Genomic DNA, 27,110 nt, shown 5'->3' on the forward strand with positions numbered 1-27,110 from the left:
AATAAATTTATAAAATTTGATGGTAAAAAATTTATATTAACAATGATCTAACAATTTTTACATGATAACATTTGCTTAACATTAACCCAATTTTATTAAATCAAAATTAAATTAAAAGTGCCTAGATATAATAATAGAATTGAATTAATGTCACCCAAATTTAATTATGATGTTCAAATTATGTTAAATAACAAACCTTTTTTATTCTAAATAAATTAGCTTTGCAAGTAAGTCAAATGAATAAAATCATACTAAGTCTATAACTATATATTAAGATATCATGTAGGTGATAAATGTCATGAATGTGATATGTTTATATGATTAAGTTGAAAGATGATGGTGATTAGTGTTATCCCTCTTATCTCATTTCTCTAATTTTCTTAAATTTGTCCAGCTTATCGATTAAACAAGTATTATACTGTAATAATTATTTTAAAACAAGATTACAAGAGTTACCAAAAAAAAAGTGTGTAATATTAAACACTTTTTGGACCCATATATATACTATATAGGTAATGTTCCACATTCCCACATGTATGCTATTTAGTTAATTTTAAAAGGTTACTACTTAGACATTTAGGGTAATAAGACTTACTAGTAGTATTATGACTATAATAATTTATTGGGTTAATTTCAGGTCGAGTTGTGTTTAAATGAGGTTAAACTATTGTTGGTTTGAGTTCAAGTCGAATCAAATCGGTGTAGGGTAGATTAGGTCGAATCAAATGAATGTCGAGTTAAGTTCAAATTGAGTTAAATTCGGATTTGGGTGGAATTTAAATCAGTTACAAATTGAATTAGTTTTGAATTTTTCGAGTCAATATTAATTCAGACTGGTTACAATTCAAAATCAAATGTTTTTATTAATCGAGTCGGTTTTGACTCCATTCATATAATATAATATCATACAATAAGTCACATATAAACCAAGATGAGTATGTCACACATGATGTTGCAAATGTGAAATTTAGATATTTTCCCCGTGTATTTTTTAGTGTTATACTTTAATTTACACATAGTTTTTGTAAATGATGTAATTGGTAGTAAAAGTAAAATTATGCTTTGTTTGGAGTCATTTAATCGAATTAAATACACATTGATAACTTTTTCACTATTATAAAACGAATGAAAGAGGAAAGTGTTATGATCATGACGCAACAGCTGTATCGCCTAGTATAAGGGATTCACACCTACCTAACTGGGCTACTTCACTGATATGCGTCCTATATTCATTCTACCAAATTCTGGGCGCCAAAGCAACATACATACCCACCTGCTTAGGACTTGTTTTCTTCAGCTTAATTTCAGTTCAGTTCAGTTCAGTTTAGTTCAACTCATTTCAGCTCGGTTCAGTTACTAATTTCCTTGACTTATAAACAATTCAGTCAGCTTAGTTCAGTTCAGTTCAGCTCCAATCAGTTCAATTCAGTTCCCAATTTCCTTCTCTCATAAACAATTCAGTTCAGTAAATCAAAACAGACCCTCAAGGCCTGTTCTCTTCAGCTTAAGTTTAGTTTAGTTTAGTTTAGTTTAGTTTAGTTCAGTTAAGTTTAGCTCCAATCAGTTCAGTTCAGTTCTAATAAGTTCAGTTTAGTTCAGTTTATCTTTATGTCTAATGATATTGCTAATGATAATTAAAGTCAAATTTTATACTTTTTAGCATATATTACAACAACAACAACAACAACAACAACAACAACAACAACAACAACAACAACAATAATAATAATAATATATTATTATTACTATTATTATTATTTTTCATAAATATTTTAATATGTATTTTTGTATATACACTTATATATATAATAATTAATAATCAAAGTGGATCATTAATCTGTAGTTAAAAATCATTAATCAATAGTCAAATAGTTCAGTTTAGCTTAGTTCAACTCTAATAAGTTCAGTTCACTTCAACTCTAATCAATTTAGTTCAGTTCAATTTAATAAATCATAACAGATCCTTAATCCAAACAAATCCTACCTCCCAAAATCTGTATTGTCGTTATCCCTGGTACAAATCACTCTAAAACAAACCTCCTCTCACCCTATAATATAAAAAAAAACATTTGCTAGTATATAAATAACAAAGTAACAAAACCCAACCTAAATACTCCGTAATATTCGCTACCCAAGGTTTTATTATTATCATTTTCATTGTCACCGCTTTCAGTACCATTCACCGTCTCAACAGTGTCAATGGCGGAAGCAGTCTGCCCTGCGCATTGCGCGGCATGGGCGCGCGACTACATTGGGTATTGCTTATGCACTACCAGTGACGCCGTTTCTTTATCCCTTGGTTTGGCGAGTGTTATTAGTTGGGGTGTTGCCGAAATCCCTCAAATTATCACTAATTTCAAGACTAAATCTACCGAAGGCCTTTCCTTTGCTTTCTTGCTTACTTGGATTATTGGGTACTTTCTTCCTCCTTTTTCTCTTAATTGTATTTTTTCATAATCATCTTTACTATATTAGTACTTCCATGTTTCATTGTTTGTTATATAGTCTCGAGAGAAGACTGGCCTAGCTTCTTGTGTATCTTTCGTTTAAATAGAAAAAATGTTTGTTTGTTAATAATGTATTAATGTGTGAATGGTTAGTGTTTTTCGTCGAAATAAATAGAGCCTTAATATAATTTTACTCTGTTCGGAAAATTGTGTACGAGGTGGATTTGATAAGTTACGGTGGGTTGAGACTTGAGAGTGACTTTTATTTACATTTTTGGCATCTTTTTCATAAGGGACGTCGTTATTGTTTGCTGTTGCTACCTTTTAATAATGGGCTAATGGCTAATAATTTTTTATTTAATTTTTTTTTCTATGTTTTGTAAATTTTCTTTGGTTGTGTGGAATTATTTTGTATGTGGCGGACTTATAATACTCTTTCGGTTCCTTAAAGTTTGCCCCATTCACACTTTTCATTGTACTAGGAATTTAGGTGGATTTTGTGTTTAATTATGAGGTACTCCTAGTAAAGTACAAAGGGATTGTAGGGATTAAATGAGTTGGATCAATCTTTTAATTAAAGGCGGCTCAAAAAGGAAAATGGTTAAATCTTTAAGGGATGGAGAGAGTAACTTATTATGGTGATTTTTGAGTTGAGAGTGACTTCTTTTTAAAATTATGGTAAGTGGGCCTTGCCTAAGCATTAGGTAATCAAGTTTAGGAGATATGTACTTTCATTGTTAGTTGATAATAATAATAAGTGTTTTATCTTTTTTGAGATTGTTTGGGTATTGCTTTATTCTTCCAGCCCATAATTCATGTATTTGCATGTGGTAAAAGTCACTAAGCTTTGTCACAATGCTGGAATAAAGATCAGGTTTTGTCTTATAGATATGTAGTACCTGGGTTGTGTACTTTAAAGATAAGATTAGTGGTACCCTGATACAATTATGAATAATATTAGCATCTTTTTGAAAAGTGTTAATGGCAGCTGTTACAAATTTTAGTGTTTAGCTGTTTATCATTTTAGCGAGACTGTCTAGCATTTAAGGTAACCATGAAAGTTTTGATAAGCTTAAGTAGGAAGGTTAATGTTCCTCTGCATATTGCAATGACAGTACTATCAAGAAGGGAATTAGGATTCTTTTATGGGTTTAATTTAGCTCACTTTTTCTTGTGATTTTTTTATCTCGAAAATTGATAGGGGCCTTGAATTATTCTGTGTGAACAACATTTGGAATATGTTATTGAGGAAATTTCATTTACTAGATTTAGTCATCAAAAGGCCCACAAGTGACCTAAAGCTGCTCCAAAAAAACTAACTCTGTTCTCTAAAGGCTTGTCTAGTACTCCGTATAAGTTTGACCATTAATAGCTCAAATAATGTATTTGTATAAGTTATATAAAGGTTATAATCCAAAATTACATATTGAGAAAAATCTAACAAGAGTCTGTGTGAATATGTTTTTTGTATGTATGAATTACAAATGATGGTTAAGGTGGAGTTTGTGAAAAGATATGGCCCCACTATTTCTCACATTCTATAAATAAAATACACACCTCCTATTACATCTACTTTTTTTTTTTTTTTATTTATTATTTCTTTTAATAAAATAATGTGAAGTATTTTACTCTCTTCTTATGTCTATTAAAAAAATATTCCATTATTTCCTTTTACGTCTGTTTTTCATATGAATAATATTGCACTATCGCCTTTTACCTCTATTTTATTAATCTAATAATAATTGATAACCAAACAACTACTCATCTACAATAGTACGTGCCCATGATAAGTGCTAAAAATATGGAAAGAGGGAGTAACAATATCCCATATTATAATCATGTTTCTTGTAAATTAGCAAAGGATGTGGTCATAAATGATAAACTTGATCAACTAATTTGAAACGGAGTAAGTATTAATCAGAATAAACGTACCTGTGTGGTGGGGTAACCGAGGGTAAAAGAGAAATTTTCTTTGCAAAGTAGACCAAAGCAAAGAAGTAAGATCACTGAGGATTGGACACAAATGAAAAAAGTGGGAAGATCTTTGGATAATTAAATGAGTATTCAATCAATGTCTTGCTTAAGCAGTTAAGCCACCTCTCATTTTTATTCCTAATCAATTTCCTTAATCCTTATATGTATTTATCTTCTCAAGTGGGAGAAAGAACCTGTGTTTTCAACTCAACAATCAAGATTGGCTTCTCTCATTTGTAGCTTAGAAATTATCTTAGTAAAACTGATTGTATCATATGTGACTCTATAGAGGTTCAGCAAATCAGCAAAGTACAGATAGACTCTTATCTTAGTGCGTATAAGCCTCTAAGGTGTAAACGCAACTTGCTTAATGGGTTAGTGTCTGGATGTTGCTTAAAATTTTCAATTTGAGTATGGATATGTTAGTACCAAAGATGAAAGAAGTTACAAATAATATTGTCTTGTAGTAACTCTGATCATTTTGTGACTTGTGCATTCTAAAATCAGACATCAACTAAGTATTTATTATGAGACTTAAATGTATTAATTGGTCTTTTTTTTAGGGAAGTATTAAGTGGTCTTTTTTTTTTTTTTTTTTTTTTTTTTTTTTTTTTTTTGAGGGAATCATCAAGTGGTCTTTTATCCAAGAGATGTGGCTTTATTTGTTTTAATTTTTTTCTATGTGATTGTAGGAGTTATGGAAACTGATAATCTCTGTAACCCTGGATCATAATATCTTGTGGTCTTACCTGGATATGTTTAACTTATCCGTCTGCACTCAGTCTTACTTTTTGTTACCCTTTTTATAATTGCAGGGACTTTTTCAATATGTTTGGCTGCTTGCTAGAACCAGCTACTGTAAGTTTCTCTGTTACAATTTTCATTGCTAATTATTCTGTATTTCCTCCTTTGGCATACATTATGCAGATTTATTTATTAAAATTTGAAAGTCCCATCTATGATTTTTGCTCACTAAGAACTTCAAATGGATGTATCTGTTTCTTGTTGATCTTTGGCCTCTCGAGTTGTAATTCTACATACTGAGCTGTAAAAGTAAAAAAAAGGGAAACTAGCTACCTCAGTTCATTGTTAGCCATGACCATGTTTAGGCATTTGCTTCATGCTCCTCGAGGCAAGTAAACAAGGTTGTTCCTCCCTTGATGCAAACCTCTCATAATCTGATCCCTTTCTTGGTTGAGCCTAACCAGTGTTATGTAGTTTGCTCTTCCCCCCCCCCCCCCCCCCCCCCCCCCCACCACCACCAAAAAAAAAAAAAAAAAAAAAAACCTGGACTGAAAAAGGCAAATTGTACTAGCAACCCTGTTTAACAACTTAGGTAGTGATTGCAAACCAGTACGTGAATTAGGTAACCCTGTACCTTACTATTGTTTAGTTGCTTGATTCTCTTCCTATCTCTCTCCCTTTCACGTCCTTGTATTCAATTTTTATAAATAATGTAGATCAAATGGCTGTGTAGTCTATACCTTTGTGCAATTATGGGCGTTGTACTAACTTGAATCTGAACTACAATTCAGATCAAGTGATTCTGAAATCAAGTGTTGTTTTGTGTTTCTTATATCCAAAGACTTGACTACCCCTTCCTCCCATTTTCTTTCTTGAAGGTCTTTGTCTTTAAAGCTCTCAAAATTCCCTTCATCTCTCCCCCCCCCCCCCCCCCCATCCTTAATTTTAGACTTTTGCTAATGCAAGCCAAAACCAAAGCACATGGTAGTATGGTACTAGCACAAACACGTAAAGTCGTAAATACCTATAAACAACTCTAAAAGAATACTAGGATTTAAAATCTGAATGTATACTGTTTTTAATCTATTTTTATTTTTTTATGGTTATTAGAATGGAGGCTCCCCCCCCATTCTTTCCAAATCCTTAATTTTAGACTTTTGCTAATGCAAGCCAAAACCAAAGCACATGGTAGTATGGTACTAGCACAAACACGTAAAGTCATAAATACCAATAAACAACTCTAAAAGAATACTAGGATTTAAAATCTGAAAGTATACTGTTTTTAATCTATTTTTATTTTTTCATGGTTATTAGAATGGAGGCTATTTTTTTTTATTCCATTCTCCAAGGTTGCTCCTCACGATGGCCTATCAATGGCCTCTTAATCTTCTTTTGACGATGCAAACTCATTGCACATCTACGTCTTCAAAGACAAAAATTCCTTTCCAATCGGACAGTTTAAGTCCTTTAAGACCATTTTACAGTGACTTTAATAAGTTAAGTCAACTGTGATAAGTGATAACCATAGCTTAACTGCTCCAATCAATATGTAGTGTGTATTTGCCATCTGGACTCTAGATCATTAGAATTCTAAACAGAATTTGATGTTGGACATGCACATTGCACTGAGCTTTTCCAGCTAGACACCTTGTGAAAGCTTTGTAGTTAAAGCCATTGAATATATGCATGTGAGACTTGACTGCTTGCAGATTCAACTTGTTGACCTTAGAGCCTAGGTTTATCACTCATCAAATTCAGATCGTATTTTTGAATGTCAGAGAAAACTCCCTGTTGGATAGTTTCTATTAAAGCTTGATTTTTTTTTTCTTGGTCAGAGTTTTTAGATCAAGAAGAAGTTCTGCTTTTGATTGGAATCCTTAGATTTCCATATTGATGACCATTTATCTTTGAAATGCTTCACACTGTAGACCTAGTGCTTCCCTTACTACACTTTTTTTGTAGCAAGTCCTATGAAGCCTGGCTAATGTGTTTTTGGCCTTATTCCAAATCTTCGAACACCTAAGGTGTAGAATGACTGTATTTTCCTGCCAGAAACTATACACTAATTTATCCTTATAAACTCATGCAGACAAATCCATATATTCCTAGTAGTTTGAATAAGAACCACTTTTTGTTCTGACCAAGTCGTGAAAAAGGTGTTTGAGACTGGTATCTCTGATAGTGTGCCCCTTATCCTGAAAGTCAGTAACCTTTTGAAAATATTGTAAACTTCATCATCAGAAATAGATCTCTGGGTTTCCTCCTTGCTCTTTCTCAATGAAAATTGTAGAGAATTGGTTTTTTACAATTTATGCAAAGAGGATATAAATATTCTATGCTCCACCATTTCCTTCAATCCTCTATATCTCCCAAAATTATTTCTGATAGAAGATGAGCATGGATTAATTCATGCACCATGGACTAAGGTACATGCTCCTGCACCACGCTTCTTAAGTTCAAGGGTTTATACTCTTGAGCAGCTTAAAGCTCAAAGCTAGGCTATCTCACTTTGTTAGAAAGTATACATTGAGTTGGGAATATGAAACTTAGGAGTTTAGCTACAAGTTCAAGGCTTCAAGCTAAAACATCTTTAGGTAGTCAAGTCAGCTGTCCAGATATAGTGTGACTATACATATGGAATTCATCAGACCCTTTTTTGTAAAAAGGAATTTCATACCTTTCCATTTTTAGATGTTAATTGAAATTCCAGCTGTTTAAGTATGAGAAAATTTCCTTTCCATGGACTTTGTTGTCCTTGACGCCTATCCTTCTTCATTTGAGCTCAATTGTGAATAAAGTCTTGTTCAGATGTGGCCAATGTAGCATAGTAATTAAACACTTTAATCTCCTTTCTCCTCCCAATGGTTATCTTATGTAGATGAAAGGGTTTAGAGAATTTGAGCTTGAGTTGTTGGGAGGTTTGAGAATAACTTTCATTCATAATCCATTGGTCCGATTCAGATATCATTGCTTGCTGTTTAATTGTTCTAATGTTTTATGCTTCTTGAATTTATGTTCCTGATCTTGTTTAATAAATCTTAGTTGACTGATAGTTCACTTGTCTTTGTGCAGCTTCCTACACAATTTTATATGGCCTTGGTAAGAAAGTGTCCGTGTATAGAGTAATTTATGTCTTCCTGCTTTGTTCTGTTGACTTCACCCAGCAATATTATTTTTTTTTTTTTTTTTGCAGCTGTACACCGTGACTACCTTGACTCTTACATTGCAGTCTGTATATTATGGTCACATCTATCATCGATTAAAAAGTAAAAGACAATGCAACAAGGTTTGTACTTTTGCTTCCTGTGTATTTGCTTATGTTTGTACTAATCAAGAAATATCTCTGGGTTTGTGAACTTTACAGGTTGTTGAAAGGGTATACAACTATGTTAAACATGATATGTGCTAGAGAAGCTTGTCTTTTGGGAAAATTTATGTGTCTTTGTAATTTAATGAGTCTTCTTGGTACGGTTTTCAAATTGAGAGTTGATAGAGGATTTGTTGGATCAAACAACATTGCTTAGTGATCACTTTTTTTAGCTAACATCACCACTACTATGTTGTGATAACCTTGTAAATTACTACTACAGACTAAGTTTGTCTTTTTTGTTACTTCAACTCATCTTTGTAAAAACTCCCAGCGTCCCTAAAAGTAGTTAGGTTTAGATAAGGGCCAGGTTTATATAAAATTACATAATTGAACAATGACTTATTTTTTTTTTTTACTGATGTGCAGGATGTGATGCCTCATCAGGTAGAAGTGGAAGGAGAGTATAATGTACATCGAAACGGTGGTGTTGAGAAACAAAATGGAAATTGTGGCCACAAACCGATATCCAGTGCAAATCAGAGTGGTGCTACAATGAGTTCACCTATTCCACTTCCTGGCATTCCACGTAGTCATTCTGCAGGACAAGATTCCTTTTACACGTAATCTGTTTGTCTACTTTTTGAAGGTGTTTCTATGCTTTATTATTCTTTTAGCCTAATCAAAAATTTTGACCTTCCAAATTATTCCAAATTCCAAAATCTCAGTACCTTGCTAGTCTTGAGCATGTGTCATAAGTTGTGTTTCATTTGTTGAAGATAGGACTAGGTTTTTTCTTTTTACTTAGAGAAAGGGTTTTCTTTTTTTATTTTTTTCCACCACATTATTCTCTGTAAATATCCTTGATGTTTGCAGTTTGGATATCAGCATTTTATAGTTATCTTACCTTTGTGCTAGTCAAATGTCTCATTCAAAGTTCTGACCTTGCTGTTTGGTGAATATACTGACCTATCTCTCGATAAATATGTTGACAACATTTAGTAGATACACTAGGGAACTAACTTCTAGCCTTCATATGTATGGTTTAAACTAAGTCACAGTTGCTTTCTTTGTTTTTGTTGCTGTTTGTCAATCTGCTTGTAGCCTTCATATGCCATGGGTTCGGTATTTGTTTAGGCTTGTACACTTTTTTTTTCTTTTTAATCTCCCTTCTATTTCTCTTGTAATTTTGAGTTATTAAATGTGTTAGTCGTGACAATTTATACTGAAAATGTCACTCGCCTTTCCATTATGATATATGTTATGGAAGTTTTCAAGTTATAATTGTTCATCTTTTGTTGTTTGTATTAGTTTATCTGTTGATGCTAGTTTTCAGTTACTTATTATCATGAAAACCATTTACAAAAATAGCAGTTGTGTACTTTTATTCTTGCAATAGATATTATGTGGAACCATGGTATAGTTGGAAAAGTTGGTGCCACCAAATGCACTTTTTGAAGTTTAAATGTTCTAAATGGTTCAATTTTATCTATTTAGGTCAGCAAGATCTTTATCGACAAGCCATACTCCAACAAGGAGGTCTTTTGCTGCACCATGGAGACCCTCTACCACAGTGGATGTTGAGGATCCTATTGAAGAGCCTTTGCTTGGTGGATCCTTGCCAACTAGGCCGATGCATCCGTCAAAACCAAAAAACCTTTTGTGTATTGTAAGCTTCAATCCTGTAACCTTGTTTTCTGTTAAGAACTACTCATGATTTTGTTGGGCTGCATGTCATTTAATTTTTTCACTCAGGTGCCTGCTATAATTTTCATCGTTGGAACCCTGAATTTTACCCGTAGAGACACAAGGCTGAGTTTGGCTGTTGAACTACCAAACAGAAAGCTTTTGCAGGTAATATAGCATACTTCTATTTGTATGTTACTGAATTTTATAATTTGTTTTTGGTGTGGACGTTCAGTGATAGATTCGACATCTCCAGTTCAATTATGCGTTCATCAGTGATCCTTTAGTTTATCTGCTGGCCTTTGTATGTCTTACTTTCTCTTGCTGCTATAGGCAGCTATATCAATTTTGGAGTTACGCATTTCAAAGCTAATACACAACAGGCATCAAAAAGCAAGGGTTGGCATACAAATTGAGCTAGTCTCACTTAAATATAGAGAAGTTCTTTGTATTTTTTGTTAGCTTTTGCATCTACATTCTTGGTTCTAGAAGCTAATGTGATTTGTGGTAGTAGAGAGCAATAAAAGAATTCTGAAAAGAGAGAAAAGCTATAGTCATTAACGCATTTGGTCCTGCTGAAGTTTTCTTATCTTGAAATTACTTGGATAAATGACTGGAAATAGCTTTGATTTTGCGGAGTCAACTCGTGGAATATTGAAAACGACTAATATGCTACTTTCGTGAATTCCCCAAATCAGAACTTATTATAGAAAATTGGAATTTCTGTAACAGTTTGAGTGTGATGGAGGGACAACCTCAGTGTGACTGACTTGAATGCTAATGAAATTTCAGGTCAATGGTCAGCAGAACATCACATCAGGTGTTGGTGAGGGAATAGGCACGTACATGGGTTGGGCTATGGCGGTTATTTATATGGGTGGACGGCTTCCGCAAATTTGCCTAAATGTAAGATTTACTCACTGAAGTTCTGCATGGTTTTTAAGTTTATAAATATAAGAAAAACTCCTTACTAACAATATTTAAGTACATCCTCTGTTTTTTTAATCGTTGCAACACACTTTTTCATGGTCTTTATAAAAAGTGGGCTTTACATGACTTAACACACTTTAAATGGCGCTGAGTGATAGTTAGGAGTATAATTGAGTGGGTTAGGGCTTTAAATAAGGGTAATAGTGTAACTTTCTCCAAAAAAAAAAAACTTTTCAATTATAGTGTGTTCAAAATTTTGTGACATTTTCATTTAGGGAAGTGTTGCAAGTATTAACAAACGTAGGAAGTACATGCTAAACAGTAGGAATGAATCACAGTCCTATATTTTCCTTCTCTTCATTAAACTTGGTTGAACAAAAGTGCACATCGACCATGCTACATATGAGATTATGAATATCCATAAGAAGTGACGATAAACATCCAAATGCCTAGATAATGGATTAGGAAACAACTTCCTCTTCTCCATATAAAAATTTGATCAACAAACTTTGCTGTGAAGATTTCTTGTTTCTTTCCATCAAAAAAAATAACATATGGATAGCAAGAAAAGCAGCTGACTACAAGATCTTCTGCTCCTTATCCTTCTCAATCCCAAAATAAGCAATATTAAAGGTGATCTGATTATAAGCTTGGCAGTAATCCACTTACCATATCTTAGAATGTCTATGCTAAAGACATATGACTAGCTCACAATGCTTAAACTATTGCTACCTATTTCTTCATTTTTACAAAATACTGTGTGTACACATATGAAGCATGAGATACCTTCATTTTCATTCAGATGTTGTAATTTGCTGCTGCTTCTAAGTTTATCTTATATGCTGTCCAAGAAAAGCCTCCCCCCTCTTTGGACATTTAGAGTTCTATAAAAGTTAGCAGCTGGAAAAAAGAATTGTCTTGGTATCTTTTTTTGCCTGTTTGTCGTAAGGATTCTTAACAACCTTACCCTTCCGTTAAATTATCCAAAGAACAATTCTAAACATTAAATAAGTATAAAGACTTTTTTGGCATTGCAGCTTCTAGAAAACAAAGATATACTATTTCAATAAGAAATACTTTAATGTCAGCAATTATGTTATGGATTGAGAAAGGTTTCCTTGCCTAAGACTCTTCTTAGAGTTTAGTGTCTTCCTGTGTCCCTGGTCGATCTAATACTTGACTACTGAAGGAAGAGATGTGGTACACCTATGTTACATGGACTCGGGTACGTGATTCGGACACGGACACGTGTCCGAGTGTCCGATTCGTCAATTTCCAAAATTTTAGGACACGGGGACTCTGTCCTATATTTGGACACGGGTGCGGGGACACGGCACTTTATTTTTTGCAATAAATACATTACAAAATATTTAATATTTCATTAATATTCAAAAAATTTACAGTTTGCAACTTTTCTATTTTCATAATTTTCAATACATATTCTGATTTATGTGCACCCATATTACATATTGGATGACATTTCTTAATTTCTAAGTTTCTAACTACTTTCTTACATTGATACCAATCAGAACATAGTTACATAGATATGTAACTCACAAAATAAAAGCATTTTGCCATGTACATTAGCTATACATCTATCAAACTAACATGGCCATGCAAAAGCAAAAAAGGCTACTAAATACTAACACTTACTCACTAACAGTGCTAAAGTAATCCAAAATAAAGGAGTTTAGTTAGATATCACCGGGGATCCTTAGCCTTCTTTCATCCAACTCAAACCTCTAACGTCATGGCTTCAATCTCAGGTTCATTAAGAGATAACTCGACCAGCTCCAAGATGTGATCTACATCCATGACATCTCCTCCTTACAAGTTTAAAAAAAAAAAGACAATACATCAGCAATTTAGAATAAGATTCTTTAAATTTAAGTTTAAAAATACTTTGTTCACAATAACTTACCTATGTCCCAATAAGAGCTTGGCCCCTCACGATACTCATTTTTCTTCCTAGCAAGCAAACGGAGGTTCATATGCACATAAACCAAGTCTTCAACTCTGTTAGAAGTTAATCTGTTTCTCTTAGTGGTTTGAATAGTTCCATATGTGCTCCAATTCCTCTCACAACATGATGATGAGGCTGGTTGGGAAAGCAATTTAAGTGCCAACCCTTGGAGTAATGGTGTGGAAGCACCATAATTGGCCCACCATGACAGAGGCTCCGCTTCGTTTCTTGCATTCATGACATGAATTTGACCAAAGTAATCCAAACCACAAGCAAAAGCTCATACTCCTTGTATACTTTTTTAAGATCATCCGGGTTAGGAAACAATCTACAAAAGCACAAATCTCTGTTTATAGACACTTCTTCATCTTCATTAGGAGCTACTCGACGTACCCCGTTGCTTGAAGCTTGCAACCAGCCCTCACTATAGTATTTAGGAACTAATGAGTGAGCCAAACAATGCAAAGGAGTGTTGCTCTTATTCCATCGAGTCACCAACACTTGATGAATTGCATTGAAGAAGTTTGAGCTATCGGTTAGTATGTTTTTATCCTCTTGCTCAAATATAACTCTTTTCACTTCTTCTATGGTTGTGTCCCACATGTCATAAACATATGGTAGGACATTGGAATCCATATCTGCGACCCTTAAAAACTTCATCAAAGGCTCGGTGAAACTCAAGAAATAATCTACTTTGTCCCACCATCCATCACTCACTATCAAGTCTTTGATATCCCTTGCTTGGATTACAGTGGCAGATTTTCCAGTCACCTTAAAATTCTTCCAATCCACATCCATAACCGTCTTCTCAAGTGCTTCTTTGACCCTTCGAAGTCGCGTGGCCATCACAATGTTAGAGGCAAATCTGGTTTCTGCTACTTTCAGAAATTTGACATCAGAATATCGATCGAAAATTGTCTTTGACAGACCATGATTTGTGATGAACACATTGATCTCATTTACTTGAGAAACTAAGTCTTTTATCCATTTGCACTCTTCATAGTGAGAAGATTTCTCATTTGGCTCACATATTGCCTTGATGGCCAAATTCACACAATGGACAGCAGAGGGAGTCCAACATATATGAGGGAATCTTTCTTCAATCTTACCACCTGCTGCCTTGTAATTTGCAGCATTATCAGTCACAATCTGCACAACCTTCTCATCTCCAATCTCTTCAATGATCTGATAGTCTGCACTTTTTTGTAAAACATCACTAGCATCCACAGCTTTCATGAACATCGGCCTGCACCAGAAGTGACCATAAGGTTGATTAATGGCCTTGATTGGCTATCAGTCCAACCATCAGAGCAAATTGAACACCCCCTCTTCTTCCATGAATCTTTTATAGGCTGTAATAACTCTCCTACATGTGCTTTTAGTTGGGCTAAGAGAGTAGTACTAAGTCTTGTAGGGGTTGGAGGTCCATATCCACTTAAATTACCATTAGCAAGTCTTTGACAAAATGCCCTGAAATAGGGATTTCTTGCAAAATTAAAAGGAATAGCACCTATGTAAAATGCCATGGCACATTCTTTATCGGCCTCCTCCCTCTCTAGGACATTAAATGAGTATTCTAAACTTCCTTTCCTTTTCTTATGTTGTATAATGTCAGACCCTTCAGGAAGTGATACATAGTCTCTTTTTTGTTTTGCATTAAGAGCATGTTTTGCCTTTTGTTCTTTTGCCTCATCATATTCTTTCTTTATTTGGCGGTAAACATCATCAGAAATTATTTTGCAAGCTTCAACACCTTGGTTAGGAATTTTTAATAAATGTCCTTAAAGTCTTGAGTAAGAACCAGTTACCTTCTTGCCACAATACTTGCATGTCCATACTCTGTTTCCACCTCCTCCTGTAGTTGAGAGCACTGTAACATGATTCCACAATGGTGCATTATCGAATCCGATATTTTTTGTTGGACGATTGATGGGCTTCATTTGTTTTGGTCCTGATAGTGAAATTACAGAAATAAATTAGGTTGCAAAAATAAGCATTTTGTTACTGATTGTATAATAAATTGTCAAAGTGAAAATTAAAAACTCAAATGAAACAAGTTAGCAAGAATCTGACTAATTACCTAGTAATTACACGTGATAGTCATGATCTTGTTTAATTTCGTACTGATTTCTTGATCTTGTTTAATTTCATACTGATTTCTTGATCTTGATCTTCTCTGAATAATTGGAGAAGAATGATAGAGATGGTTTCTGTAACTATGGTGTTGAGAGGGAAAATGAAATTTTGGGAGGGAATGGGGTCTAGTTGTAATTGAATGGGCGGTGGAGATTAAATCATGGAAAAGTTTTTTTTTTGAAGACATCATTGCAATACACTGATACAGTGCTAGGCTTGTATCTTTGTAGACCTTAAGGCTAGTGTGCTTCCACTACATATAATGAATTATAATAGTATAAAGAATATTATATTATAAGAAGAATCTAGTAATTGTTGTTAGGGGGAGAAGATTCTAGTCATCTTACCACAATATATCGTATGAGTATGTGGGTTAATTATTATTATTATTATTATTATTATTATTATTATTATTATTATTATTATTATTATTATTACTACTTAGTAATAAGTTTTAAGATGTTAAGTCCGTCAATTTCTAATTACTTAATAAGTTTTAACATGTTAAGTCATAGTTCAATGTAATATTATCTAGTAAATTTTAATAAGTTCACACAAATAAGTTCATAAAGTATTAAAAAGTACTTATAATAGGTTTAATCAACTATTATCTAATAATCTCTTATAGGTTAAGAAGTTAAGAGTAGTTAATAATAGTCCATTTCACTATTACTTAATTACCGCCTTTATCTCACGATAGTCTAATAAGCTGGATCTTATAGGTTAACATTAGTTAACACTAGTACATATTCAATCTAACGATAATTACACCTTTTCATACTTTCTTTATTACTTAATTACCTTTATCTCACGATAGTCTAATAAGCTGGATCTTATAGGTTAACATTAGTTAACACTAGTACATATTCAATCTAACGATAATTACACCTTTTCATACTTTCTTTATTACTTAATCACCTTTTTCTCACGATAATCTAATAAGCTAGATCTTATAGGTTAATAGTAGTTAAGACTAGTATACATTCTGACATTCAATCTAACGATAATTACATCTTTTCATACTTTTCTATATTACTTAATCACCTTTTTCTCAAGATAATCTAATAAGTTAGATCTTATAGGTTAATAGTAGTTAAGACTAGTACCCATTCAATCTGACGATAATAACACTTTTTCATACTTTCTTTATTACTTAATCACTTTTTTCTCACAATTATCTAATAAGTTGATCTTATAGGTTAACCGGCTAGTTAAGACTAGTATCCATTCAATCTAACGATAATTACACCTTTTCATACTTTTCTATATTACTTATCACCTTTTTTTTTTCTACAAAATTACATTTTTATTCTTTCTATTATTCTATCTTAATTATAATAACTTACATTCTTTATTATGCCCTTCGTGTTTAAATAAATAAAACATTTTTACTTTTTTTTTACTATTCATCTATTATTATTATTATTATTATTATTATTACTTTTTTTTTTTTTTGAAATAACTACTATTATTATTATTATTACCTTCCGTTCTTTTTCTTCACCTTAATTTAAGTCTTATTTATTTATTACTTTTTTTTTTTTGAAGAATTATTTATTTATTACTTCATACTATAATTTTTTTGTCTTTTTATATAACTTTTTTTTTTTTTTTTTTTTTTTTTTTTTTTTTTTTTTTTTGTGTGGCGAGAGGAGGGGAATTATTTATTTCATTTTGGGTGTTTTTTTTTATTTGTTCTATTTGAAAAGATACTTTCTATATATCAAAAATATTGGACAAATTTACCTTACTAGCTTATTATTTCAACAATGTTCATATATATTTTTATTAATTTTCGACATTTATACTTAGTTTATTACGAGTATTTTATACGTTGAAAAGTAAGTAGCATAACATTCCAAAACACAATTATGTCTAATAATTTTTAATGAAGCAATTGACATTATAATCCACTTGACCACTTGTACTTTCATTATTACCCATTATTTACCCATACATCAAACCAAATGTAACAATATACATGAGTTCATTTTTATTTTCTTAACAATATAAGGTCCTTTTATATCAAACTCTCAAATGTCACATGGATACCCAAAGAAAAAAGTTTTAAAATTTAGGATATATTGCACATTTTTCCAAGTATAAAATATTTAAATATTCATATTGACAATTTTTAACCACAATTGACAACTCCTATTTTTAAAATCCATAAAAACACCTATAAGGGGCAATTATCTATCTTTTCACTAAAGGTAATTTTTTAAGAAACAAAGTAGAGATATTTCAAAGTCACAAGAATGTATTTCAAGTAGCATGGTACATTATCATAATTAAACCCAAGATGGTAAATATAAATTGAATTACATCTTCTTAATTTTAAATATTTAAATTTAGAAAAATGTTGTATATTTTTGTTAAAATACATTTTTTTTGGTATACTAATTGCTAATAATTTTTTTCAACATTTTTTTTAAAAAAATTGAGTATAAGTGTTTCCACTTTTTTTTTTTTTTTTGAACGAATAAGTGTTTCCAATTAGTTATAAGTTAAAAATTAAAAATTTCCAAACAATTGCTAACAAATGAAAAAAAAAAAAAAAAAAAAAAAAAAAAAAAAAAAAAAGAAACAAAAAAGGGAAAAGAAAGATACGGAGTACATAGCAAGTTAAGTCCCTCTACTTGTGATAAAGTCCCTTTACTAAATTACTTATCTTATAAACAAAAGTTACAGTAGTACAGCTGTATTCCTGTATAGTACTTTATTTTTAATTCTTATCTCTGTCTGCCTGTCTTCTTCTCTCTCTTTCACCATTTTTATCTGTTCAAATGGCTTCCTTCTTCAACTTCTTCATTTCTTTTCCTTTCCTAATTATTTTTTCACCATTCTTCGTCTTCAAAATGACATGGCTTCATGATTTTCCCATTAAATCTTGAATCTGCCAAAAATATGAAGTGGGATGTCAAATTTTCAACAGAAGATAATTTAAATCTAAAGAGGGAAAGGCTGCCGCAAGTCCGCCTCCGCAGATGGTGCCGACAACCAATACACAGCGGAAACTACCTGAAAGCTTATTTTTTATTTATTTATTTATTTTTTTTAATAAAAAATTTCAGCTTTGTTTCTCACTTTCTCCCATTCCCGTCTCTGAAGTGTCCGAGATCAAATTGCCGAATCTGACACGAATTTCGTGTCCGCATCGTGTCGTGTCGACACGGACACTTTGGGTTTTTTGCCGAGTCCGGTGAACATAGTGGTACACAATGAATAGAAGTACAGACTCGTGTTAGAAGCATTATTTATTATCAGTCAAGCATGGAAGCCACACGTTTTAAGGCCATACCACTGTTTAATAATTTTATACAAAAGGAATTTTAGTACTTGAACAAACTTATGCTTACCTACCAAGGAGATGTCCTTCAACATTGGATAGCCTGTAAGCAAGGTCCATCTTCTTAGAGCCTTAGTCCATATGCCAATTATCAACCAGAACAATCTTTAAGTCTACAAGTAGATGCCACATTGTCAAGTGATCTCTCTTGTATTTACATATTCCAAATAGTAAAAGTTGCTATGTATGCATTCAAGCTTCTTATGTCTGCCCTTTGCATTATGGACTCTGATGTGCTATTCTGTGGAGAATTGGAGATGTTCATCTTTTAATCTTAGTGCATGGTACCTGTACAACTAGGCATACTTAGTGTTTTTCCTCATAGCTAGCAAGTATTATACTCGTCTTGTAACATCTCAGTAGATGATATTCCACTTGTGCCAGGATTAAGTATATTTACTCTCTTGCCGTTTGCTGCTCCTGTTTTTGGATTAATGCAAGACTGGGTATTTTGGTTTTCTTACACTAATCCTGCATCATTTACTTTAATGTACTTTCAATGAGAGGTCTGCTGTACAATGATGCTATGTGCTTGGAGTTTGTGTGGAGTTTGGGGAGTGAACATCAGTAATAAACTAATAAATTGCTTAGAGTAAAGTCTTTATCTTATGCCTTAGCTTTCTTCAAGAATTTGTTGCATATATTACTATTGCCAAAGCATCATTGTCATCTGAATTCTGAATTTCTGATGTTTATACCATACTTTGTTTGAGAAAGGGAGGCCTATAGAAGGAACTAAAACAGGATACAGTGTAGGGATCTACATCCACTCTTCTGCCCAAGCCTCCCCCTTCTATACAGTAAACAATATTGAACCACATGGATGGTAAATAAACTAAATATATGTTTAGATAATCCCTTAAAATGGAATCAGCACCATGAATATGTGCAGATGTTGAGAGAAGCTTTTAACTTGTAATTCTATAAAGGAAAATTTCCACTTTGGTTCCCTGATGTTTGACATAATTCCACTTTGGTGTCCCGTGGTTTCAATAATTAAACTTTAGTTCTTGAGCTTATAAACTTTGTTTCAGTATGGTGTCGTATAGTTTGGTAATTTTACTTCACTGTCCTGGGTTTATACTTTTCTTTTATTTGGTGCCCTAAAATATGTATTAATGCTCACTTTTGTAACTAAAAATCAACTTCTTAAGTCTTATTTCATTTTAAGGAAAAAAATTGTCATTTGTCAATCTCATTATAAAGAATTTTTTTAAAATTATGTTTATTTTAATATTAATTCTGACAGTGATGATAGATTACTCTTTATTTAAACAATTTTTCATTGTCTAATTTTCTCCTTGTATATATTATTACTCAGTTTTTAATAGGAGAAATTATAGTACCAAAAGATTATTATTCTATAAAAGGAAAAAAAAGTTATGTTAAATTTGTTTACTAGAGAAAAGTTCGTGTTGAAATAGAATAAATATATGTGTAAGAAATTTACTTGAAGAGACTAGAAGTTTTTTTTTTTTTTTTTTTTTTCCCTATTTTAAAATATGACTAACAGAGTTAATCGTGTGCTATAATGTTGAACATTAATATAAGGTCTTTTAGGAGCAAAGTGCAATTATTTTTTTTACTTTGATTTTTTAAATGAAATAAGACTAAACAAATTACTATTCTTGTTTGATTTACCAAACGACAGGGATCATAATGAAGCAAAGTTTAAAAGCTCAGAGCACCAAAGTTGAATTAGTGAAACCATGGGGGACCAAAGTGGAATTATGTCAAATCTTAGGCACTGAAGTGGAAATTTTCCTTCTTTGCTGCTCCTTGTGCGATGACCGCTAGAATAAGAATTTGTATAACAAGGCTACTGCTCCTCATTCCCAAAACCAGCTTCTTTTGTTTGTATATATTTGGGGCCCGAATTTAGAATGTCAAAAGTCATTAATCTATGTACACCTTGTAATAAAGATACAATTACATTTTCATAGTATGTTTTAATCCTTTTGCACCAATCAAGTTATCTTCATCTTCAAAATTTGCAACTTGTGAATTTTTACTAATAATCACATACTGATATATATTTCAATTTTACAGTTTAAAAGGGGCCATGTTGAGGTAAGTACACTGTACAGAGTTTACTTGTATTAATTCAGGTCTGGACAAACTGATAACCATTATTGAGCCATTTGAGTACTTTGTTGGATACAGGGGCTCAATCCACTGATGTTCATGTTCGCATTGTTAGGAAATACAACTTATGTGGCCAGGTATTTCTGATAAATACTGAGTTTTTATTTGTTCATTGTTAATTATTAAAAGAATTTTTTTCCTTTCTCTTTTGTTAGTTCCTACCAAGTTATTTAGAGACCTGATGATCTACTCCCTCTGTTTTTATATGTTTGTCCCATTTGGTATCTACACAGTTTTCAATGCAACTTTGTAATTAAAATATCTCTAGCTATACATTACAAAAAAAAAACAAAAAAAATTGCATATTTAAAATCTAAAATTCCAGCCAAATCCAACAAGATCTCACATAACTATGTTCTTAAATATATAAAAAAAACCATTAAATTACTGGATTCCATTTCCATTAGAATGTCTCAAGATTTCAAATGAGACAAACAAAAGAAAACGAAGGGAGTAGTTTACTCCCAACTTTTCTGAATGTTTACCTATTATTTTTGGTAGGATCGTATGAAACATAGGTTAGCTATGTAATTGGATGGTTTGAGTAAAAGAGAGAAGGATAAATGATTGTTGACACATTTGGCTACTTTTCTTGTAGAAATTTAGTTGTTAAGTCATGTAACATTTCTAGTCATCTCTCTCAACTTCTGCTTAACCTTTCATCCTTCCCAATCACTAATTTGCTGCCTATGATTATAATTAGTAAAATGCTCAACCTAGTCATCTATTCCCCTTTTTTTTTTTTTGGACATTCTATTATGGTCCTGAAGGAGGGGGGGGGGGGGGGGGGGGGGGGGGGGGAGTAATTTTTCCTTCACCATTATGCTTGTAGCAAGTGACTCAATTTTTTTATGTTACGTGTGCTTGTATAAACTTGTCGCATAGTCATGGTACTGTTGCACTTCTTAAAAGCATGTTACAGTTTTTAAGTACTAATGGAAAAATCTTGTTTGAAATAGAGTTGTAGATATTGGAATGCTCACATGCTATGAACATGATATGGGAGCAGCCACCAGCTATGCTCATACTGCTTTGGACATAACAGCTCCTGAGCTAGCTAGGCTGAAATCTTTTACTAGTTTGTAAAATAACATCATTTAACAAAAAAAGCATAAATTATGTTATATGGGAAACAATTTTCTTCTGTACTCCGCGAACTAACCATTATATTTCGTCTGCATTAAGTAGAAATTATAAGCTAATAATCTTTTCATGGTCAAAGGATGAAGACACGAGTAAAGCCCTTCTAAGAATCCTTTAACATCGGGTCAATGTACATAGTGACAGTGTTGCTTCTTATCAGGTCTTGTGATTGAAAATTAATAATTCTACTTCCTCTGTTTCTTTTTAGTTGCTACACTTTTCTATTTTGGAAATTATTAGTTAGTTGCAACCGTCTTTGACATTTCTTTATCTCTATCTCTCTCCTACCCACATGGGTCCCTCTTATTTTTCTCTCTATCTCTCTCTTAAAAAATTGTCTAGGAGACCGTGAAAATAAAAGTATAGCAACTAAAAAAAAAAAATGGAGGAAGTATTAGGCTTCCTACTACCCTAATGCTGCTGGATACCTTTTCAACATAATATATGACATTAGCTGAAGGCACAAGTGCATTTTTTTTCCAGAAAATTCCTGTTAATGTTTGGTTCTAAGTGCAAGGATTTGATTGATCTATATAAGGTGAATTCCTCTGTGAAAAATTGTATAAGATTGTGGGCTATGCTTTTACATGAATATATATATCTACGGTCCCAAAAGTATGCATTTCTTTGCTGTCTGTGAATAAAAGAATGTATAATATTTTGTCAGTTTTTCTACTTATTTTCGTAAGATACCTCTAGAGGGGGATTATTTATTTTCTTTATTGTTAACAACTCATAGACTCTAGCTGATGTTTTATGTTTATCATGCAGCATACTAGTTAATAGCTTGGATTGGTCGAAGATTTTCCCAAACCTTCCATGGCTGGTTGATGCAGGAGGCTGTGCACTTCTTGACACATTTGTATCCTTAATTACCATATGTGGTGTTTCCTTGCATAGAGTTACTATATTCAATAGAAACTCTAGAAGATCAATATACTTATTTTTTTTTTTTTTTTTTTTTTTTTTAAAAAAAAAAAACCCTTAAGACATTCAAAATATTTTTGCAGATTCACTCCTTCCTATCTTGTACAAAATCAATAATTTCACATTTCTACATTTGTTTTCAATTTGGTAAATGTTTACATTTATGTGCTTGGGTTCTGGGCAGTTGGCCTAAGTCAAAATTTAAAATGGAAGGAAGAATGTATGGCATATATAATACTTATCTGCTTATGTTTGATGCGGTTGTATTTGTGTCCTGAATTACAAGGCATTGTTGGGTCCTTAATCTCTTTGATTAGATACTACTTCAGTTCGTATATTTCCTACGTCAGCGATCATATCATCGTGGGACCAAGCAAACCACAGAGACACATTCTACATTAAGTTAGCACTTTACTTTCTCAGGTAGTTCTATCCTTATTTTCTCATGCCTTCATTTAGTATCAATGTCATGCTAGATCATTTTGACCTCGGCATTTTGAACATATTCGCTGAATATATATGCCGATCTTGTGGATTCTAGTTACATTTATTTATTTATTTTTTTTAATAGGGAAAATTGGGATTTAGCTTCTTTACAGTTTTATCACATTTTCCCACTTTTGGTCTTGTTTAGTCTTTATCTTGATACTAGTATAATTTCGTGAAATACAATTTAGCACAAAATCTAAAATATATCTATGAGAATAATTTCTTACTCGGCGCTAAAAAATCAGTTATTATCTGTTTAATATCATTTTTGAAGTATTGATTTTCAAAGAGGCATAATTCCTTAATATCATTTTTGATATATAATTTTGTGGGAACTATCTTATAAAAATTGATTTTTGTATAAAATTACTATAGATAAAAAACAATGTGGTAATTAATTACCTTATAAAGCATAAAATGCTGTAAAAAGGTACCTTTTGCCGGATAGCGGGAGTTTGACTATTTGCCAGCAATGACTTTTCATTTTTTTTGCCTTTTTTTCCCCTCCTTTTTCTCTCCATTTTCGCAATTTCACCCAAATTTTTTTATCTTCCTCGTAATTTTTTCTCTCTTCTCAAAGCCCTCATGTTTTTCTCAATTCCTTCATAAATTACCCACCAAAACCCAATTTTCTCTCTCCTCTTCTTGAAGAAGACCAAACCATAAAAAAATAGCTTGTTCAATACTTCAAATCCTCCCCCCCCCCCCCCCAACCCAAATCTGCGAATTGGACTCTGGATTTTACTTTAAACTATAATTGTTTTGCAAATTCTTTTGAGAATATTGCTCATTTGTTACAAGTGAGATAAGAAATGCAACTTCTTCAAGGTTTTGATGTTGTTGTCTGTCATAGAAGATGCTTTGTTTTTTAGCATGTAATTAATCTGAGAGGAGGAGAGAGAAAGAAGCTAAGTGAATGTTAAGTGAATGTTTTGCAGGGACAAAGGAAAGGGAGTTGCCAATTTATTTGACGGGGAAGAGTTAGAATAGAAGGTGGCGACTTAGCGCCCATCAATTACTCGTAGTAATCATCAACTCCCTAACATTGGATGAAATTGGAGAGAAAAAGGAAGTAAAAATATAAAGGAAAAAAAAAAGTCAACGCTGGAAAATAGTCAAACTCCCAGAACTCTGCAAAAGGTACAATTTTACAACGTTTAATTTTTCATAAGGTAGTTTTTTACATCATTAGCTACTTGTATTAGTAATATCTATTAGTTACTCAACCTTCCTTTTTGCCCCAAACCAATCGTAACCAAACACTTTAGTTTCGCTAGATTATTTTTTTTTTTTTTTTTTTGATATTTTTGTTCGTAAACACAAAAATGATACACTCTTGAGGTTCATTTAACCATTTGTGAACACAGAGCCATGGGACTGCAGTACATAGTATGTGCCATATCCTCTTAATGTCATCTATCGTACCACATGCTCAGAGCAATTGATCCTGTCCAACCAAGCCTTTTCATTCTTTATCATATCTTAGTTTCTAGAAGGAAGTGCTCCTGGTGGCATGGATAGTAAACTTCAAGACTTATACAGAGATCACTATAAATTTTGATAACTGATGTTCGATAGATAAGGTAATATGGGAATAAATGTAACCCATCTTTGAAATTTTCCCTTGTGGTTCACGAAAACTGGTTACTGTTTGATTGATCTAGGGTAAATGTTGCTTACCAAGGTTGCTTTATTTGGTGCAATGGTCTTTTATGAGCTCGTCCCATTGCTATGCTCTTCTTTTCTCTAACTTATTGGAGTTGTTACTTGTTACAGCTCTAGTTTCTCCATAAATATGGTTCAGCCTTTTATATTATGTTACCAGTTTGGAAATTGGAATCTTGTTGAGCTTTTATGTCTCAAAGTTGATTTTTGCATGATCACCTCTGTACCTTACATTTTTCTTTTAGGCCTTGTTTGGTTTGATGTAAAAGGTTTTCATGGAAAATGATTTTTCCATTTTTTACCCATTTTCCTTTGTTTGGTTTGTTAAGGGATGGAAAACAATTTTTCAAAGGGTGGAAAATTTCATCCTTAATGATGGAAAACATTTTCCTTCCCAAAACAAGGGAAGCCACATTTTCCTCTCTCCTCCTTACCTCCTTTTTTACTTCCCTCTCATTCATCCTTACATTTCTACTCCTATTTTTTATTTTTCTTGAACTTGTATGCAACCAAACAAAGGAAAACTAATTTGCAATTGTGTTTTTCGTTGAAAATATGTTTTCCATGAAAATTAATTTTCCATTGAAAATGTTTTATATTAAACCAAACGGGGCCTTAGTATGACTATATTTCAAGCTCAACTGCACTAATCTCTGATGTCACAACATAACAGGGAATTTCAAGCATCTGAAATCACGACATTGAATCACATTGATTTAAAACTGACAGTGCTGTGGATTCTGCTTGGCTTCAGCGTAACCTCATCGCAAATTGCTTACCATGATATGTAACTAGGATTTTTAAGTTTTTGTGGTCTGTCCTGGACAAAACACCAATTTTGTTTATTCTCTTTCATGTTGATATTCCTTTGATAACTGAAAACAGCCATTACATTTTCGAAATTGTCTCATTTTAAAACATTGTAAACAGATCCGTAATATCTTTTTTGCCATGTGATTCAATTATCCTTTTGCAACATAATTTTCCTACAAATGTTAGTGACAGTTAAATCCATCTTGACTTGTTTGACATAACTTATAAGATCTCATCATCGGTAGAGTAATGTGAACTTTGTTTATGTGGCATGGGACAAAAATGATTTGTATATTTCTATTAAGCTCCGTTTGTTTTGAAGAAAAATTTTGAAAGGGAAATTGTTTTCTATGTAAAATAGTTTTCAAGGAAAGCAAAATTGTAAAAATTGGTCCTTGTTTCTTTGCAAGAAAAATCGAATATGAAAATGGATATGTAGATGAGGAAAAGTATTTATGGAGAATTTAACATAAACTTTTTTTTTTTTCCGACAAAGAGTTCATTGAATGAAAACATGTACAACAAGATTACAACCTACAGTAAGTGAACGAAGCTAAAACACAAAGCACACATACTAAAACCTTATTAACATTCATGATCCCTTCTCGAATCATACAACATGCTTTGGTTATACTACAAATTCGAAGTAGAGCATTGCTACCCTAAACATTTGAGCGGATACCTGCAAGACAAACCCTGTGAAAAGGAAAGAGCGAAATAGGTGAGGGAACTAAAAAAGAAAGTAACAAAGGGGCCTAAGAACAAAGGTCGAGAAACAACACTGATGAAAGACGATGTGAGTGAGCACTACCTCTTCAAAACTTGATTGTCGTTTCACAATAGGCGAGTATCTGCACTCTCCAGTAAGGTCATCCCAAGGCCCTAACAAGCAACGAACATCTTGGGATCCTTGACCTGGAGTTACTTTCCCTAGTAACTCAATACTAAACATCACCTGACAAGGAGAATGTCTGGTCTTCAAGGTGGAACTTGCTTCCCTCACCGTTCTCAGATGAGAAGCCTCCATCAAGATTTGATAAACAGCGATCATGGCTCTACTGGCCATCATCACCAAACACGAGGTTGAGGGGTTCTTATAGGGCAAATGATCTTTCACTATTTAGGGGGAAAAAAACCCAACTAAAGTTATCCTTATCTACAACTACCAATAGAGTACCAAGGACACCACGATCTTATTCTTAGGTACACCTAAAGCTAAATCCAATGATTTTAATTGCATTTGGAGGATTTGAAATGAAGAAAATTGATAAATTGAGCCAAAAACACACATAGATACACCTATCTTTTGGTACCTCATTACAATTAAAAATTTATAAACTTTTGGAGTGGAAAATAGAGTAGCGGTCTTAGAAATTTCTTCTTTACAACGAC

General features: G+C 32.7%; 1 protein-coding gene across 3 annotated transcripts; it reads left to right on the forward strand.

The window, feature by feature from the left end:
- Positions 1-2,100: 2,100 nt before the first annotated feature.
- On the forward strand, positions 2,101-25,886 carry LOC145568908 (vacuolar lysine transporter YPQ1-like). Of its 3 annotated transcripts, none has more exons than XR_014096012.1 (14): positions 2,101-2,414; positions 5,237-5,279; positions 8,238-8,264; positions 8,359-8,451; positions 8,902-9,095; positions 9,970-10,141; positions 10,228-10,326; positions 10,951-11,064; positions 20,586-20,606; positions 20,700-20,758; positions 22,596-22,686; positions 23,069-23,174; positions 24,165-24,380; positions 25,579-25,886. XR_014096012.1 is itself a non-coding variant. In XM_081628291.1 (13 exons), the coding sequence occupies exons 1-12, from the start codon at positions 2,200-2,202 to the stop codon at positions 23,156-23,158; spliced, it is 1,218 nt and encodes a 405-aa protein (XP_081484417.1). In that variant the 5' UTR covers positions 2,101-2,199; the 3' UTR covers positions 23,159-23,174; positions 25,579-25,886. The 3 variants fall into 3 exon arrangements, 1 of the variants encoding a protein (XP_081484417.1); XR_014096011.1 differs by having other exon boundaries at positions 24,179-24,380; XM_081628291.1 differs by lacking the exon at positions 24,165-24,380.
- Positions 25,887-27,110: the final 1,224 nt, after the last annotated feature.

Source organism: Chenopodium album, chromosome 11 (assembly GCF_948465745.1).
Source record: "Chenopodium album chromosome 11, dcCheAlbu1.1, whole genome shotgun sequence".
NCBI classification, from domain to species: domain Eukaryota; kingdom Viridiplantae; phylum Streptophyta; class Magnoliopsida; order Caryophyllales; family Amaranthaceae; genus Chenopodium; species Chenopodium album.